Source organism: Hypanus sabinus, chromosome 4 (assembly GCF_030144855.1).
Source record: "Hypanus sabinus isolate sHypSab1 chromosome 4, sHypSab1.hap1, whole genome shotgun sequence".
NCBI classification, from domain to species: Eukaryota; Metazoa; Chordata; class Chondrichthyes; order Myliobatiformes; family Dasyatidae; genus Hypanus; species Hypanus sabinus.
Genome location: NC_082709.1, coordinates 191871414 through 191890236, shown reverse-complemented (window position 1 = coordinate 191890236; position 18823 = coordinate 191871414). Strand labels below are relative to the sequence as shown.

General features: G+C 46.5%; 1 protein-coding gene across 1 annotated transcript in view; it reads left to right on the top strand.

Annotated features, from left to right (window-relative positions):
- The window catches only part of LOC132393593 (1,4-alpha-glucan-branching enzyme-like), a 449072-nt gene that overhangs the window by 388888 nt on the left and 41361 nt on the right, over positions 1-18823 (top strand). The window contains exons 11-13 of the mRNA XM_059969048.1: positions 4910-5020; positions 5658-5829; positions 6298-6482. Of these exons, the coding sequence (XP_059825031.1) occupies positions 4910-5020; positions 5658-5829; positions 6298-6482 (468 nt within the window). The remainder of the gene's footprint in view (positions 1-4909; positions 5021-5657; positions 5830-6297; positions 6483-18823) is intronic.

Genomic DNA, 18823 nt, shown 5'->3' with positions numbered 1-18823 from the left:
GTGCTGCTCCGGAAACATGTGAGGAGCAATAAATACTCCCCGCTGGTAGAGAGGGTTCACCTTCTACATGCGAACCCCCAGTATGCTTACGTGGTCTTACCTGATGGGCGGGAGGACACGGTCTCCATCCGCGACCTGGCACCCGCAGGTGCAGCAGACCACTACCCTGAAGGCTCTCCGGTAACTATGAACCCTGCACCAGAGGTGACACCGTGCTCACCAGGCCCTACACAGACTCCTCACGACACTTGTATACCGGGCGTTTCGTACGCATTTATACCAGGCACCTCGCACATGCATGAGGGATCACCGGCGCCTAGTGGGCAAGAACAAGTGCAACCTCCGTCCCCTGTGCAATCACCAATGTTGCCGGCATCTATGCGATCACAGCCGGTGCTACGTAGATCGCAGCGACAGATTCGACCACCTGATAGACTTGACTTGTAAGAAACTTCGCCACATGAGGACTCTTACAAACAAAGGGGGGGTGAATGTGGTGAACTATGTGCCTGTCTGGACACGCCCCCTGCTGACTGCTCCTGTGGCTCCTCCCACAGGCCCCTGTATAAAGGAGATCTGAGGCCTGACGCTCGGCCTCAGTCTCCAGAACATTGTATGATAGACACTCACTCCTGGTTCCTTCTTCCAGTCAATAAAAGCCGATATCTCGCCTTACGTCTCAGTGTGAGTTATTGATGGTGCATCATAGGGGGACCAGTATCCTGGGAGATTTGCTAAGGCTTCTGAGGAGACTTTAAACTAGAATGGTTGGGGGGGTGGGAATCAAATTGAAGAGACCAGGAGTGAGGATGTTAGTTCACAAATACAGAAAGCTAGTAGAGAGTGTGTGAGGGAGGAAAGGCAGGTGATAGAGAAGGGGGGCGCAAAGACCAAAGATGTAGGGGAGCAGGAAGAAAAAGATAATAAAGTTGTTTGCACCATTACGGATAAACAGAGAGTAAGAGGTGGTGAATTTCTTAAATTCATCTATTTTAATGCTAGGAGCATTGTAAGAAAGGTGGATGAGCTTAGAGCATGGATTGATACCTGGAAATATGATGTTGTAGATATTAATGAAACATGGTTGCAGGAGGGGTGTGATTGGCAACTAAATATTCCTGGATTTTGTTGCTTCAGATGTGATAGAATCGGAGGGGCAAGAGTGAGAGGTGTTGCATTGCTTGTCAGAGAAAATATTACAGTGGTGCTTTGGCAGGATAGATTAGAGGGCTCGTCTAGGGAAACTATTTAGGTGGAATTGAGGAATGGGAAAGGTATAGTAACACTTATAGGGGTGTATTATAGACCACCTAATGGGGAGCGAGAATTAGAGGAGCAAATTTGTAAGGAGATAGCAGATATTTGTAGTAAGCACAAGGTTGTGATTGTGGGAGATTTTAATTTTCCACACATAGACTGGGAAGCCCATTCTGTAAAAGAGTTGGATGGTTTGGAGTTTGTAAAATGTGTGTAGGGTAGTTTTTTGCAGCAATACATAGAGGTACCAACTGGAGAAGGGGCAGTGTTGGATCTTCTGTTAGGGAATGAGATAGGGCAGGTGATGGAGGTATGTGTTGGGGAGCGCTTCAGGTCCAGTGATCACAATACCATTAGTTTCAATATAATTATGGAGAAGGATAGGACTGGACCCAGGGTTGAGATTTTCGATTGGAGAAAGGCTGACTTTGAGCAGATGTGAAAGGATTTAGGAGTGGATTGGGATAATTTGTTTTATGGGAAGGATGTAATAGAGAAATGGAGGTCATTTAAAGGTGAAATTTTGAGGATACAGAATCTGTATGTTCTTGTTAGGTTGAAAGGAAAGGTTAAAAGTTTGAGAGAGCCATGGTTTTCAAGGAATATTGGAAATTTGGTTCAGAAAAAGAGATATCTACAATAAATATAGGCAGCATGGAGTAAATGAGATGCTCGAAGAATATAAAGAATGTAAAAAGAATCTTAAGAAAGAAATTAGAAAATCTAAAAGAAGAAGGTTCCCCGCAGAAGGTTAGTTAAGAAGGTTCAATCGTTACGTATTAATATTGAAGTAGTAAAGTGGATTCAACAGTAGCTGTATGGGAGATGCCAGAGAGTAGTGATGGATAACTGTTTGTCGGGTTGGAGGCCGGTGACTGGTGGTGTGCCTCAGGGATCTGTACTGGGCCCAGTGTTGTTTGTCATGTACATTAATGATCTGGATGTTGGGGTGGTAAATTGGATTAGTAAGTATGCAGATGATACTAAGGTAGGTGGCGTTGTGGAAAAGTAGGTTTTCAAAGCTTGCAGAGAGATTTATGCCGGTTAGAAAAGTGGGCTGAAAGATGGCAGATGGAGTTTAATGCTGATAAGTGTGAAGTGCTACATTTTGGTAGGAATAATCCAAATAGGACATACATGGTAAATGGTAGGGCATTGCAGAACTCTGTAGAACAGAGTGATCTAGGAATAATGGTGCATAGTTCCCTGAAGGTGGAATCTCATGTGGATAGGGTGGTGAAGAAAGCTTTTGGTATGTTGGCCTTTATAAATCAGAGCATTGAGTATAGGAGTTGGGATGTAATGTTAAAATTGTACAAGGCATTGGTAAGGCCAAATTTGGAGCATTGTGTACAGTTCTGGTCACCGAATTATAGGAAAGATGTCAACAAAATAGAGAGAGTACAGAGAAGATTTACTAGAATGTTACCTGGGTTTCAGCACCTAAGTTACAGAGAAAGGTTGAACAATTTAGGTCTTTATTCTTTGGAGCGTAGAAGGTTGAGGGGGGAATTGATAGAGGTCTTTAAAATTATGAGGGGGATAGATAGAGTTGACTTGGATAAGCTTTTTCCATTGAGAGTAGGGGGATTCAAACAGGACATGAGTTGAGAGTTAAGGGGCAAAAGTTTAGGGGTAACACGAGGGGGAACTTCTTTACTCAGAGAGTGGTAACTGTGTGGAACGAGCTTCCAGTAGAAGTGGTAGAGGCAGGTTCGATATTGTCATTTAAAAAAAAATTGGGTAGGTATATGGACAGGAAAGGAATGCAGGGCTATGGGCTGAGTGCAGGTTGGTGGGACTAGGTGAGTAAGTGTTCTGCACGGACTAGAAGGGCCAAGATGGCCTGTTTCTGTGCTGTAATTGTTATATGGTTATATCTTTCAAAAATCATTGGACTCTGGCATGGTGCCAGAGCACTGGCAGATTTCAAATGTCATTCCACTCTTTAAGAAAGGAGGAAAGCAGCAGAAAGGAAATTCTCGACCAGTTAGCCTGACCTCAGTGCTGGTAAGGTATTGGAGTCAATTGTTAACAATGAGGTGAAGCAGTACTTCGTGACACAGGACAAGATAGAACAAAGTCAGCGTGGTTTCCTTAAGGGAAAATCCTGACTTGTGAACATGTTGGAATTCTTTGAGGAGATTACAAGTAGGATAGATAAAGGGGATGCAGAGGATGTTGTATATTTGGACTTTCAGAAGGCCTTTGACAAGGTGCCACATCAGTCTGCTTACTAAGTTAAGAACCCATGGTATTACAAGAAAGTTACTAACATGTTTAGAGCATTGGCTGATTGGTAGGAGGCAGTGAGTGGGAAAAGGATCCTTGTCAGGTTGGCTGCCAGTGACTAGTGGTGTTCCACAGGGGTGAGTGTTGGGACCGCGTCTTTTTATGCTGTTTATCAGTAATTTAGACGATAGAGTAGAAGGATTTGTTGCCAAGTTTGCAGATGATACAAAGATTGGTGGTGGGGCAGGTAGTGTTGAGGAAACAGATAGGATGCAGAAGGACTTAAACAGGTTAGGAGAATAGGCAAGAAAGTGACAAAATACAAAACTGGAAAATGCATGGTCATGCACTTTGGTAGTAGAAATAATCATGTGTACTATTTTCTAAACGGGGAGAAAATCCAAAAATCTGAGATGAAAAGGGACCTGGGAGCCCTTGTGACACCCAAGCACCTAAAGGTTAACTTGCAGGGTGAGTCAGTGGTGACGAAGGCAAATGCATTCATTTCAAGAGGTCTAGAATACCAGAGCAAGAATGTGATGCTGAGTGTTTACAAGACACTGATGAGGCCTCACCTTGAGTATTGTGAACAGGTTTGGGCTTCTCATAGAGGAAAAGATGTGCTGGTTTTGGAGAGGGTTCAGAGAATGTTCACAAGGGTGATTCTGGGAATGAAAGGATTGTCATATGAGGAACGTTTGAAAGCTCTGGGTCTGTACTCGCTGGAATTTAAAAAGATGAGGGCGGATCTCATTGAAATCTTTTGAATGTTGAAAGGCATAAACAGAGTAGATATGGAAAGGATGCTTCCCAATGTGGGGGAGTTGAGGACAAGGGGGCACAGTCTCAGGTTAGAGGGGCATCCATTTGAAGATGAGATGCTGAGAGATTTCTTTAGCCAGAGGGTATGAGTTCGTGGAATTTATTTCCATGGGATTTAAGGCAGAGCTTGACAGGTTCTTGATTGGACATGGCATCCAGGGTTATTGAAAGAAGGCTGGGGAGTAGAGCTGAGGAGGGGAAAAAAGAATCAAGCCATGATTTAATGGTGGAGCAGACTCAATGGGCCAAATGCTTAATCCTGCTCCTATGTCGTATCGTCCTGTTCCCCCCCCCCCCCCGGTGTGTACGTCTGTCCCCCCCCCCCGGTGCCCAGTGTGTACGTCATCGTCCCCCTGGTGTGTACGTCCCCCCCCCCCCCCCCGGTGTGTACGTCGTCGTCGTCCCCCTGGTGTGTACGTCTCCCCCCCCCCCCGGTGTGTACGTCCTGTTCTTCCTCATAGAACACACCCTCCCCATCTTGAAGCACACGATGTGTCCTCCCAGACTGCACACGACCAGACAGTTACGGTCTGTAACATCACTTTCTGTCACTGTCAGTCACCAAAAACTGTGTATAACAACCTACCACCACCCACAGATCCTTAAAGAACTAAAAGATGAGGACTGGAACATGGGCAACATTGTGCACACACTCACCAACCGGCGGTACGGAGAGAAGGCCATAGCCTACGCCGAGAGCCATGACCAGGTAATGATCCTCACTGACAACGTAAGGCCATCATGGTATTATCCTGCTTCTCTTCCCTGCTCCGTTAAACCCCCTCACACCTCCTAAGCATCTACCTTTCCCCTGCACGCATCGCCTTCCCCTTCCCTTACAAAGACCAGGAAACTCGGTCATGATGTGGAGACACTCACTGGGACTGGGAAACTCAATGGTGATGTGGAAACACTCACTGAGATGGGAAACTCAATGGTGATGTGGAAACACTCACTGAGATGGGAAACTCAATGGTGATGTGGAAACACTCACTGAGATGGGAAACTCAATGGTGATGTGGAAACATTCACAGTGTTTGGGAAACTCAGTGGTGATGTGGATATGCTCCTGATCTGGTGGGAACCAGAGCAGTGCTAAGAAAATATTGCCTGTCAAAGAGGTACCTTGCACTCTGACATTCTCTAATCCAGATGTCATGCACCGTTATCAGCCTTCCCAGCAATGTTTCTATTGAGATGTTCAGCTACAGGGCAGTCAAGGGTGATGGGGAACTGGCAGGATTTGGGATTAGTCCAGTCCCATTTGTTCAGTAACTGGAGAATGCTGTGCAGGTTCTCAGTTTTACCCCATCCATATATCAGCATTCTCTCTGGTCTGCTTACAGGCTCTGGTTGGGGACAAGACCTTGGCGTTTTGGCTGATGGATGCAGAGATGTATACCAACATGAGTGTTATAACTCCCTTGACACCAGTAATAAACCGTGGAATCCAGTTACACAAGATGATCCGACTGATCACACACACTCTGGGAGGCGAGGGCTATCTGAACTTCATTGGTAAGTCTGTGTGGGTGCTCTGAAAGTGGCCTGTTTCCCTTTGTACCACCTGCTCAAAACCGGAGCTGACATCGAACCCTCACTGCGGTTGTATTTCTTGCGGCTGACTGGATAGCCCCACCTCTGGGTCCAAGCGTCCTGGAATCCTCAACCCACCAACCTGATATTTTCAGTTTAATTGTCAGTCAACCACACAGGAATACGGACAAGCAAAACAGCATTCCTCTGGGGCTAACGTGCAAAACACAGAACCAACACTCATGCACACACATATAGCACATAAAATATGATAGCAGAAAACATACAGTTACAATAAAATAAATTTTTTCTTCAGTCTATGTTTGTTCAGAACTGAGAGAGGGTCACACTGGGAGGGGTGGTACTAACAGGAGTACACCCACTGCCCCATCCATGGGGACCATAGTCCTATGGTTCTCTGCCAAACTTTCACCTGTGCTTTTCCTGCAGGTAATGAATTTGGTCACCCCGAGTGGCTGGACTTCCCACGAAAGGGGAACAACGAGAGTTACCACTATGCCAGGCGCCAGTTTGACCTGCTGAATGATCACCTGTTGCGTTACAACCAACTCAACACCTTCGACAGAGACATGAACCACCTGGAGGAGAAGTACGGCTGGCTGGCAGCGCCACCGGTGAGTGGGCATCGTTCTGACCTGGCAACAGTCCTTTTCATCCCCCATTATCACCAACCAGGTCCCCAGTCTCACCCATCCACCTCATCCCCTGCCTACTCTACTGTTTCATCATAGCAGGTCCAATTTCCCCCTCAGCCCCAATCTCCTGCCTTCTCCCCATATTCCTTCACGCCTTGACCAATTAAGAGCCTCTCAACATCATCTCAGTGACTTGGCCTCCACAACCGTTTGTGGCAACAAATTCCAGATTCACTACACTCTGGCTAAGAAAATTCCTCCTCATCCCCTTTCTAAATGGACGTCCCTCTATTCTGAGGCTGTGCCCTAGACTCTCTCACCATAAGAAACATCCTCTCCACATCCACTCTATCCATATCTTTCAAAATTCAGTCGGTTTCAATGGGCTCCTGAATTCACCACTCCTGTCCTCCTCACCCTCACCATCCTCCTCTCCCTGACCCCCCAATTTCCTCACAATCCCCCCACTCCCTGATTCCTCTGTTCCACTCACCATCACTCTGCTGGTTTTCTCTCTCTCTCGTTCTCAGTGGAGGAGGCAAGGGGCCACTGTGAACTCTGGGGTGGATGGATGGTGGGTCCCTCAGGACAGGATGCTTTAGACTGAAGCTGCTGGTCTTGGTCCTCCCGCCGACCCTCACCATTCACTGGGGCAGCTGTGGGTGATAAGTTCAGCAGTTTCATGAAGCTCTTGGCAAGATGGAGATGTCGGTCCCTGGTTTTCCATCATTGGCTGTGAACCATTGAGCATGAGGTTCGTGTCCCAAACACTGGGAGGACAACGTGCTTGAAGCTGCATCCTGTCTCTCTCACTGCAGCCTGTTTAATTATCACCCACGCTCTGCTTCTGCTGACCAGCCTGAGAGTAGTGAGTGTGTTGGAGGGCATCCCTGCCCTTCAGAAGGGAGAGGCTAACTTCACCATGCACGTCAACACGGAAAATTCCACGAGGGCCTTTACTGAGACGTGACAGAAGGGAAAGTGTTTTGAGACACCCTTCCTGCCACTGTCTCAGTGAGTGTGGATGCTTTCCTCTGAACAAAGGATGGACCTGTCACGGATCACATCCCATACCACATCAACATTTCCAGCACTCCCCTCTCTCCCTGTAACCATCAGTCTGGCATACAACCCCTACGAGCCACCATGGTGTGCCAACCTTTGTAACCTACTCTAAGATCAACTTAACCCTTCCCTCCACATAACCCTCCATTTTTCTTTCATCCGTGTGCCTCTCTAAGAGTCTCTTCAATGGCCCTAATATACCTGCCTCTACCACATCCGAGGCAGGGTGTTACACACAACAACCACTCTCTCTGACAAAACTTATCTGACATCCCCCTATACTTTCCTCCAATCACTTTAAAATTATGCTCCCTTGTTTTAGCTATTTCCACCCTGGGAAAAAAGTCTCCGGAAATCCACTCATTAGTCCCTGCCCTGAATCAGGCACAGCCTAGGCCCCCGTATCACTTTAGCTGGAAGAGCTCACCAGTCAGTCAGTGTCTGTGACGAGAGAAACAATTCACATTTCAGGTCAGAAACCCTCACCTGAGCGAGAGAGAGAGAGGTTGAGTAGCGGGGGTAACAGACTGTGTAGAAGGCAGAGGGTGGAACAGTGGGAGTATTTGTAGCTGTGTGAACTGAAGGGCAGATATTGAACGGGCAGTCAATCTCGTTTGTTCATGTGATGGTGATGATTGTAGTGCAGTAGATGGATGCTGTCAGGCTGGTCCGTGGCTTCATGAAGGATAGCGGGGTGAGATAGTGATTGGGGACTGAACTGGCTGGCTAATGGAAGGATGTCTGAAAGAGTGTGACACTGAGAGGTTGATAGAGACAAGTGGATTGCTGCTAGACAGGTATTCTGCACCGTGGTCCAGTTGAACATTGTTTCATTTGGTTTTATATATGTACAACAAACTTGGACTTGCATATACCCGGGGTTTTGAAGAAATATCACCAAGTTGAGAGAGGACTCTCCCAGCACAAGCCCTGTTGATTCCTACCAATTTTTTTGTCAATGCACCACAGGAAGCATTCTGCCTGGGTGCATCACAGCTTGGTATGGTATCTGCTCTGCACTGACCACAGGAAATTGCTCAAAACTGCACACAATACTCCAAGTGTGGTCTCACGAGTGCCTTATAGAGCCTCAACATCACATTCCTGCTCTTGTATACCTCTAGAAATGAATGTCAACATTGCATTTGCCTTCTTCACCACCGACTCAACCTGGAGGTTAACCTTTAGGGTATTCTGTACAAGAACTCCCAAGTCCCTTTGCATCTCTGCATTTTGAATTCTCTCCCCATCTAAATAATAGTCTGTCCATTTATTTCTTCCACCAAAGTGCATGACCATACACTTTCCAACATTGTATTTCATTTGCCACTTTTTTGACCATTTCCCAAACTGTTCAAGTCTCCCTGCAGGCTCTCTGTTTCCTCAACACCACCCCCTCCTCCACATATCCTTGTATCATCAGCAAATTTAGCCACAAATCCATTAATCCCATAGTCCAAATCATTGACATACATGGTAAAAAGCAGCGGTCCCAACACTGACCCCTGTGGAACTTCCCTGGTAACTGGCAGCCAGCCAGAATAGGATCCCTTTTTTCCCACTCTCTGTTTTATGTCAATCAGCCAATGCTCCACCCATGCTAGTAACTTCCCTGTAGTTCCATGGGCTCTCATCTTGCTGAACAGCCTCATGTGCGGCATCTTGTCAAAGGTCTTCTGAAAATCCAAGTACACCATGTCTACTGCATCTCCTTTGTCTACCCTGCTTGTAATTTCCTCAAAGAATTTCAGTAGGTTAGTCAGGCAGGACTTTCCTTTCAGGAAACCATGCTGGCTTTGGCCTATCTCGTCATGTGCCTCCAGGTACTCCATAATCTCATCCCTAACAATTGATTCCAACAAATTCCAAACCACTGATGTAAGGCTAACAGGTCTATAGTTTCCTTTCTGCTGCTTCCCACACTTCTTAAATAGCAGAGTAACATCTGCAATTTTCCAGTCATCAAGTACAATGCTGGAATCTGTCAATTGTTAATGCCTCCACAGTCTCTCCAGCTGCTTCCTCAGAACACAAGGATGCATTCCATCAGGTACAGGTCCTCTTCCATTGGGCAGATGGAAAATACAAAAGCCTGAAGACATGTACTACAAGGCTTAAAGACTACCTCCACCCCACTGTTACTGACACCTATCGGAATCCTTTGAGAGACTACAAGTACAATAGATAAAGGGGATGCAGTGGATTTTGTATATTTGGACGTTCAGAAGGTCTTTGACAAGGAGCCACACATGAAGCTGCTTACCAAGATAAGAGCCCATGGTATTATAGGAAATTTACTAAGATGGTTAAAGCATTGGCTGATTGATAGGAGGCAGTGAGTGGGAATAAAAGGATCCTTTTCTGGTTGGCTGCCAATGACTAGTGGGGTTCCACAGGGATGGGTCAGTGTTGGGACCATGTCATTTTTTCTGTATGTAAGTGGTTTCGATGATGGAACAGATGGCTTTGTTTTTAAGTTTGCAGATGATACAAAGATTGGTGGAGGGGCAGGTAGTGTTGAGGAAACAGGTAGGATGCAGAAGGACTTAGACAGATTAGGAGAATGGCCAAGAAAGTGGCAAATGAAATGAAATGTTGGAAAATGCATGGTCGTGCACTTTGGTAGTAGAAATAAATTTTCTAAATGGGGAGAAAACCCATGAATCTGCGATGCAGACGGACTTGGAAGTCCTTGTGTAGAACACCCTAAATGTTAACTTGCAGGTTGAGTCGGTAGTGAGGAAGACAAATGTAATGTTAGCATTCATTTCAAGAGGTCTAGAATACAAGAGCAGGGATGTGATGCTGAGGCTTCATAAGTCACTGGTGTGACCCTCAGGCTCGTCCAGCATGTGTTCATCGAGGGGAAGACAACTTCTGGCCCTGGCAAACTGAGAAATCTCGTTTGTGTGGATGCTGCGTGTTGTGTTGCCCTGTAACAAATATCAGACAGTACACCATATACAATTAACTGATTGAACTTTATAAATCTTTATCTGAATATAGGGTTAGTAAAGTAAATATAAAGAAAAAGGGCCCATTTTAAGAGATGTCAAAAGTGCACGTTGGATCTACAAATACAGCCATTCATCAACCATCGATCTCCTCCAAGTGTTGCCGACCTTCAGACCCTCGCTCCCCGTCCAGTGGTCTTCCAGCTCGCTCCACACATGTCTTCCTTCTTCTCCTCTTGCCGACCAAAGACTGCAAAAATCCTCTCTTCCAGACTTGCAAGAAACAACAACATGTCTCTCATTGGATAGGCCCCACATTCCAAGCCCTGTTATCTCCTGTCATAACCCAAACATTGCTGCTACAGAGAAACTATTACTTTAGCAGTGAAACCTTACAGCATGCTACACTCTACACACCCCCCCAGAAAATTTAGTCATGTCCTCATGATGTTGAGATAATTTGCCAACCCTTCCTGCAAAATACAAAGTCCAACCCAGGTGTAAAAGGCAGTGACCTAGCTCCCCAGAACAGCAGTTTCCCCTGGTGTGACGTAGACAGACAGACAGACTCTCTGATGGTGGTGTCTGAAAAGAGGATGTTTTCCAAGTTGCATGCCATCTTGGACAATGTCTCCCATCCATTCCATAACGTACTGGTTAGGCACGGGAGTACATTCAGCCAGAGACTCATTCCACCGAGATGCAACACAGCGTCATCGGAAGTCATTCCTACCCGTGGCCATCAAACTTTACAACTCCTCCCTCAGAGTGTCAGACACCCTGAGCCAATAGGCTGGTCCTGGACTTATTTCCACTTGGCATAATTTACTTGTTATTATTTAATTATTTATGGTTTTATATTGCTATATTTCTACACTATTCTGGGTTGGTGCGACTGTAGCGAAACCCAATTTCCCTCGGGATCAATAAAGTATGTCTGTCTGTCTCTGTCCTATGGTCAAACCCTGCTTCCTCCCCTGCTGTGTCTTGCTGCAACCCAGGCTGCCCACAGATAGCCCCCCCCCCCCACCACTTCACCTGACTCAATGGTAGAAGGGCCGGGGATCTCTTCCTCAATCAATGGGGAGTTCATTAAAGGCAGAATATACCACACATCCAGGTCTTCATCCTCCAAATGAGTGTCCCTCTCAGTGGTGGGGGCCTGCCTAACTTCACCTGTTGGGGGCCCTGAAGACTCTCACTCTTCACTGGGTGACAGGGACGAATTAGACATTCCATTTGACCACTCTTTCTCCTCAGTCCTCAAAAACGATAGAACCCTGTCTTTGAAATCTCTACCCCCTGCTACAGGCAACTCAACTTGTGACTCAGCCCACTTGGCTCCCTTCTCCTCCTCCCTGACAGTATGGACAGGCCATGGCCCCTCCCCACCTGGGGCACCGATAGACACTGGCAGTTCCATTACTGTTATGTCAGTGCTAGTCTGAACGAAAACGAGGTCTGAACCCGCCATTTTATCAAAATGCCATGCTACGATCTCAACTTTGCCAATAGCTTTAACCGTACACAAAAATCAAATTTAAAATTCATCTGGGGTACGAATATCCACCCCACTCAACACACACGCATTACTTACCACCACCCCACCCCAGCAGCATCCTTACCAGCACAGATTAAAACACACAGCCCACTGGTTCATTGCTTAGGGCAATCACACAGCATCCAACGGAATCAATCCCGATTGCAGCCCCCACAACTGTAACACTCAGGCTCGGCCAGCATGTGATTGTCTTGGGAAAGACACCTTCTGGCCCCACCAAACTGAGAAATCTCGTTTGTGTGTATTTTGCGTGATGTGTTGCCTGGTTACAAATCCACACAGCAAAATATAAGACAGAACACCATATGCAATTAACTGATTGAACTTTATAAATCTTAATCTGAACATAGGGCTAGTGAAGAAAATAAAAAGAAAAGGGCCCATTCTAAGAGAAAAACCAGAAGTGCACATTGGAGCTCACAAATACGTCCATTCATCAACCATCGACCTCCTCCGAGTGTCGCCGACCTTCGGACCCTCACTGTCAGTCCACTCCATCCAGTGGTCTTCCAGCTCTCTCCACACATCTTCCTTCTTCTCCTCTCACCGACCAAAGGCCACGAAAATCTCTTCCAGACTCACAAGAAACAACAACATGCCTTTCATTGGATAGGCCCCACATTCCAAGCCCTGTTATCTCAAACATCGCTGCTACAGAGAAACTATTACATTAGCAGTGAAACATTTCAGAGAGACCATTACATTAGCAGTGAAACATTACAGTGCACTACACTGGTGAGGCCTCACCTTGAGTATTATGAACAGTTTTGAGCCTCTCATCTTAGAAAAGATGAGCTGACATTGGAGAGGGTCCAGAGGAGGTTCACGAGGATGATTCCAGGAATGAAAGGGTTATCATTTGAGGAACGTTTGATGGCTCTGGGTCTGTACTAGCTGGAATTCAGAAGGATGAGAGGGGATCTCATTGAAACCTTTGGAATGTTGAAAAGCCCAGGCAGAGTAGATGTGTAAAGGTGGAAAGGATATTCCCCATGGTGGGAGAGTCTGGGACATAGGGCACAACCTCAGGATAGAGGGGCGCCCTTTCAAAACAGAGATCCGGAGAAATTTCTTTCGCAAAAGGATGGTGAATTTGTGGAATTTGGTACCAAATGCAGCTGTGGAGGTCAGGTTGTTGGGTTTAGTTAAGGCCGAGATTGATAGGTTCTTGATTGGACATGGCATCAAAGGTTACAGGAGAAGACCAGGAACTGGGCTTGAGGAGAAGATAGAAAAAATGATCAGCCACAATTGTATGACAGAGTAGACTCGATGGGGCAGATGGCCTAATTCTGCTGCTATGTCTTATGGTCTGAGATGGTCTCTTGGTTTCACAATCTATCTCATTATGACCTTATACTTTATTGCTCACCTTGTTCAGTAGATTTGACATTTGATTTGACATTGTTATTTACCTTATTCCAGGTCAATGCAATGATTGGATCTGTGAACTGTCTGCACAGGTTTTACACTGCATTTTGGTGCAGGTGGCAATAATACATCAATACCAGTGCCAACAGGGAGGGTGAGGGTTGAAAAGGACAGAGAGAGAGAGATTGTGGGTTGATTGGTATAGAGTGAGGGGATGGAGAAATCCTATGTAATCAGACAGACAGACATACTTTATTGATCCAGAGGGAAATTGGGTTTTGTTACAGTCGCACCAACCAAGAATAGTGTAGAAATATAGCAATATAAAACCACAAATAATTAAATAATAACAAGTAAATTATGCCAAGTGGAAATAAGTCCAGGACCAGCCTATTGGCTCAGGGTGTCTGACACTCTGAGGGAGGAGTTGTAAAGTTTGATGGCCACGGGTAGGAATGACTTCCGATGACGCTCAGTGTTGCATCTCGGTGGAATGACTCTCTGGCTGAATGTACTCCTTTGCCTAACCAGTACGTTATGGAGTGGATGGGAGGCATTGTCCAAGATGGCATGCAACTTGGACAGCATCCTCTTTTCAGACATGACCGTCAGAGAGTCCAGTTCCACCCCCACAACATCACTGGCCTTATGAATGAGGGTAAATGTGAGGTGATTCACATTGGTAGGATAATCAGAGAGCAGATAATGTGAATGTGATAGACTCGGAAAAGGAGAGTTACAGAGAGACTGGATTATCCCTGACATCTCCACTGTGCCTACTTGCAAGCACCTTAAAACTGTGTCCTCTCGTGCTAGTCATTTCAGCCCTGGGAAAAAGCCTCTGACTATCCACACGATCAATGCCTCTCATCATCTTATACACCTCCATCAAGTCACCTCTCATTCTCGGTCGCTCCAAGGAGAAAAGGTCGAATTCAGTCAACCTATTCTCATAGGGCATGCTCCCCAATCCAGGCAACATCCTTGTAAATCTCCTCTACACCCTTTCTATGGTTTTCACATCCTTCCTATAGTAAGGCGACCAGAACTGTGCACAGTTAACCTTTAGAGTGTTCTGTACGAGGACTCCCAAGTCCTTTTATATCTCAGATTTTTGGATTTTCCAACATTATATTTCATTTGCCACTTTCTTGCCCGTTCTCCTAATCTGTTTAAGTCCTTCTGCTTCCTACTGTTTCCTTAACACTACCTGGCCCTCCACCAAACTTCATATCATCTGCAAACTTGACAGCAAAGCTATCTATTTCATCATCTAAATCATTTATATACAGCATAAAAAGCAGTGGTTCCAACATCGATCCCTGCAGAACACCACTAGTCACTGGCAGCCAACCAGACAAGGATCCTTTAATTCCCACTCTCTGCCTTCTTCCAATCAGCCAGTGCTCTAACCATCATAGTAACTTTCCTGTAATACCATGGGCTCATAACTCAGTAAGCAGCTTCATGTGTGGCACCTTGTCAAAGGCCTTCTGAAAGTCCAAATATACAACATCCACAGTATCCCCTTGTAATCTCCTCAAAGAATTTTACAGGTTTGTCAGGCAGGATTTTCCTTGAAGGAAACCTAGCTGACTTTGTACTATCTTGTCCTGTGTCACCAAGTACTCCATCACTTCATTCTTAACAATTGACTCCAACATCTTCCCAACCACTGAGGTCAGGCTAATTGGTCTATAATTTTATTTCTGCTGCCTTCCTCCTTTCTTAAAGAGTGGAGTGACATTTGCAATTTTCTTGTCCTCTGGCACAATTTTTGGAAGATCATTTATAATGCCGCCACAATCTCTACCACTATCTCTCAGAACCCTAGGGTGCAGTTCATCTGGTTCGGGTGGCTTATGTACGTTTAGGTCTTTCAGTTTTCTGAGCACCTTCTCACTTGTAATAGTAACTGGATCCACTTCTCTTCCTTCACACACAACCACATCTGGCACACTGCTACTGTCTTCCATAGTGAAGACTGATGCAAAATACTCATTTAGTTCATCAGCCATCTCCTTGTCCCCCGTTATTATTCCTCTGGTCTCATTTTCTAGTGGTCTCCAATAGAAAATCCACTCTCATTTCTCTTATTTTTTTGAAAATAAAATACCTGAAAAAAGCTTTTACTATCCACTTTGTTATTATTTGCTAACTTGCTTTCATATTTCATCTTTACCCCTCGAATGATTCTTTCAGTTGCTCTCTGTAGGTTTATACAAACTTCTGATTCCTCTATCTTCCCAATAACTTTTGCTTTCTTGTATGCTTTCCCTTTTGTTTTTACATTAGTTTTAACTTCCCTTGTCAGCCACAGTTGTACTATTTTACCATTTGAGTATTTCTTCAGTTTTGGAGTACACGTGTCCTGCACCTTCCTCATTTTTTCCTAGAAATGTACACCATTGCTGCTCTGCTGACATTCCTGCTGGCAGCTCCTTCCAAATTACATTAACCAACTCCTCTCTCATACCATTGTAATTTCCCTTACTCCACTGAAACACAGCTACAATAGACTTTACTTTTACCCTATCATAATTCAAGTTCAACTCACTCATATTGTGATCACTGGTTCCTAAGAGTACTTTTTCCTTCAGCTCCCTAATCACCTCCAGTTCATTAAATAGAGACACCGAGGTGTTCCTGTGTCGAGAGACTTCGTTTTCCTGTTGAGAGATACCAGTGTGTTCCACTGCAGAGAGGCCAGAGTATTCCTGTGCAGAAGGACCGGAGTGTTCCAGTGGAGAGAGGCCGGGGTGTTCCGGTGGGGGGAGACCGGGGTGTTCTGGTGGGGAGAGACCGGGGTGTTCCGGTGGGGGGAGACCGGGGTGTTCCGATGGGGAGAGACCGGGGTGTTCCGGTGGAGAGAGACCAGGGTGTTCCGGTGGGGAGAGACCGGGGTGTTCCGGTGGGGAGAGACCGGGGTGTTCTGGTGGGGAGAGACCGGGGTGTTCTGGTGGGGAGAGACCGGGGTGTTCCGGTGGGGGGAGACCGGGGTGTTCCGGTGGGGAGAGACCGGGGTGTTCTGGTGGAGAGAGACCGGGGTGTTCCGGTGGGGAGAGACCAGGGTGTTCCTGTGGAGAGAGACCGGGGTGTTCCGGTGGAGAGAGACCAGGGTGTTCCGGTGGGGAGAGACCGGGGTGTTCCGGTGGGGAGAGACCGGGGTGTTCCGGTGGGGAGAGACCGGGGTGTTCCGGTGGGGAGAGACCGGGGTGTTCTGATGGAGAGAGACCGGGGTGTTCCGGTGGGGAGAGACCGGGGTGTTCCGGTGGGAGGAGACCGGGGTGTTCCGGTGAAGAGAGACCAGGGTGTTCCGGTGGGGGGAGACCGGGGTGTTCCGGTGAAGAGAGACCAGGGTGTTCCGGTGGGGGGAGACCGGGGTGTTCCGGTGCAGAGAGACCAGGGTGTTCCGGTGGGGGGAGACCGGGGTGTTCCGATGGAGAGAGACCGGGGTGTTCCGGTGGAGAAAGACCGGGGAGTTCCGGTGGAGAGAGACCGGGTTGATGCTGATTACCCATCACTGATGGCAGACATTAGAGTGCACTGGTGTCTAGGGAGTTGCAGGGAGACCATTGTGTTCCTGGGTCTCTTATGGTGCCAACATAGCACGTTCCAACTTCCTAACTCTAACAAGTATTTCTTTGGGATATAAGACGAAACTGAATCACCCGAAGGTAAACCATATGGTCACAGGGCAATCATACAAACTCATTACACACGGCCACAGGAATCAAACTAATATCTTGCATCTCCAACTGTACAGTATTCCTCAGACAAGGAAACCCATTATAGCACAATCTCACATCTCCAGAGATACAGGCTGTGTCCAGTCTGCGTGATCTCCCTGTAACTCCATGGGATTCCTTTCGTATCCCAAAGAAATGCAGACTGCTTACTGATTTCGCTGCAGTGTGTTAGCATCTGACGTCAGTGGAAGGAAATGCGGGTATTGGTATCAGCTAAGTGTAAATGGGTCAGCACAGAATCAGTGGGCCAAAAGGCAGTTTCTGTTCTGTTCACTCTGTAACCCAGTGATAAAACAATACACAATGCTCTGGCTGCAGCCCTCTTTCCACGCCTGCACTCAGTGAGCCTGGTCTCTCTGCACCTCTCCCTTTCCCAGTCTATCACATTCTCTGGTAGACCTCTTATCATCTTGTACACCTCCATTAAGTCACCTCTCATCCTCCTTTGCTCCAAAGAGAAAAGTCCTAGCTCACACAAAGACATCCAAGTCATTTATAAAATCACAAAGCAGTTGTCTCAGATCCCTTTGGACACCATTCGTCACTGAGCTCCAGGCACTATGCACTCCTTAACCTGCAGTGAAGGGCCTGAGCTGTTAACTCTGCGGATGCTGCCTGACCTGTTGAGCTTTTGCAGGAGTGTCCCCCCCCCCAGGTATTGATTTTGTAAGATTGATAATGTCACGTACCTCATGACTGGGTTACCAAACCAGCAGAAATGGAAGGATACGCTGGAGTCTGGTGATACTGTAACTAAAGGTGTTTATTAGTAGACTAAGTAATATAGTATCAAAAATGCAAATATACATATAAAACAGGTTAGCAATGATAAATACAGAAGTGTAGGAATAAGAATCAAAACCAAGCTCTATCGTAGTCTAGGGGTAATGAATAGTCTTAAGATAATGCAGAGTTCAGGTCAGTTCAGTTTGGGTTGAGGTAGTTGCAGTTGTGACGTTGGAGAGAGAGAGAGAGCGAGATGGGAGCAGCTGCAGCAGGCAAACCTTCCGTCGTCTTCTTGTTCCATTGTACCGTTATTGTCACCGATTATGACCTCTCCGTTCCAAGCCAGACCATTCTTCAGTGGTGGGCTCATCACCCAGGTGTGGGTGGACACACACACAAGCCCCCACCAGCCTGGTTTCACACACTGTGAGCCTCTGACCGATTCCTCGAATCAATTCTCCAAGCCCCCACCTTCCTGTGGGTGTACAACACTCTTTCAGTGTCCAGTGGCGTGTCTGCCTGTGTCTCAGCAGACTCGTCTTTTATCTCCCCTGCCGGGGTACCAGCCATCCATCAACTGATCATGTCATCAAACTGGGCCACTCCCTGCTGTCAACACAAGTACCTGGCATCATTCTGCTGTGTCAGCAAGGATTCACACAAGCAGGCGAAGTCCTTGGAAGTAAAGTCAACAATCAAAGAAGCCATAATTTTAAATCCTTGTGTCTCTCTCATTATCAGCATGTGTAGCAAGTCGCCTCTCCCCCGCTTTATCTCTCTCTCTCATTAGCAGCATAGTTCACTGGGGTCAGCTCTGGACCCCATCTCCCCATGGTTTTCTCATCATAGATAACAATAATATCAACCTGGAGGCGAGGAACTGCTCTCTGACAT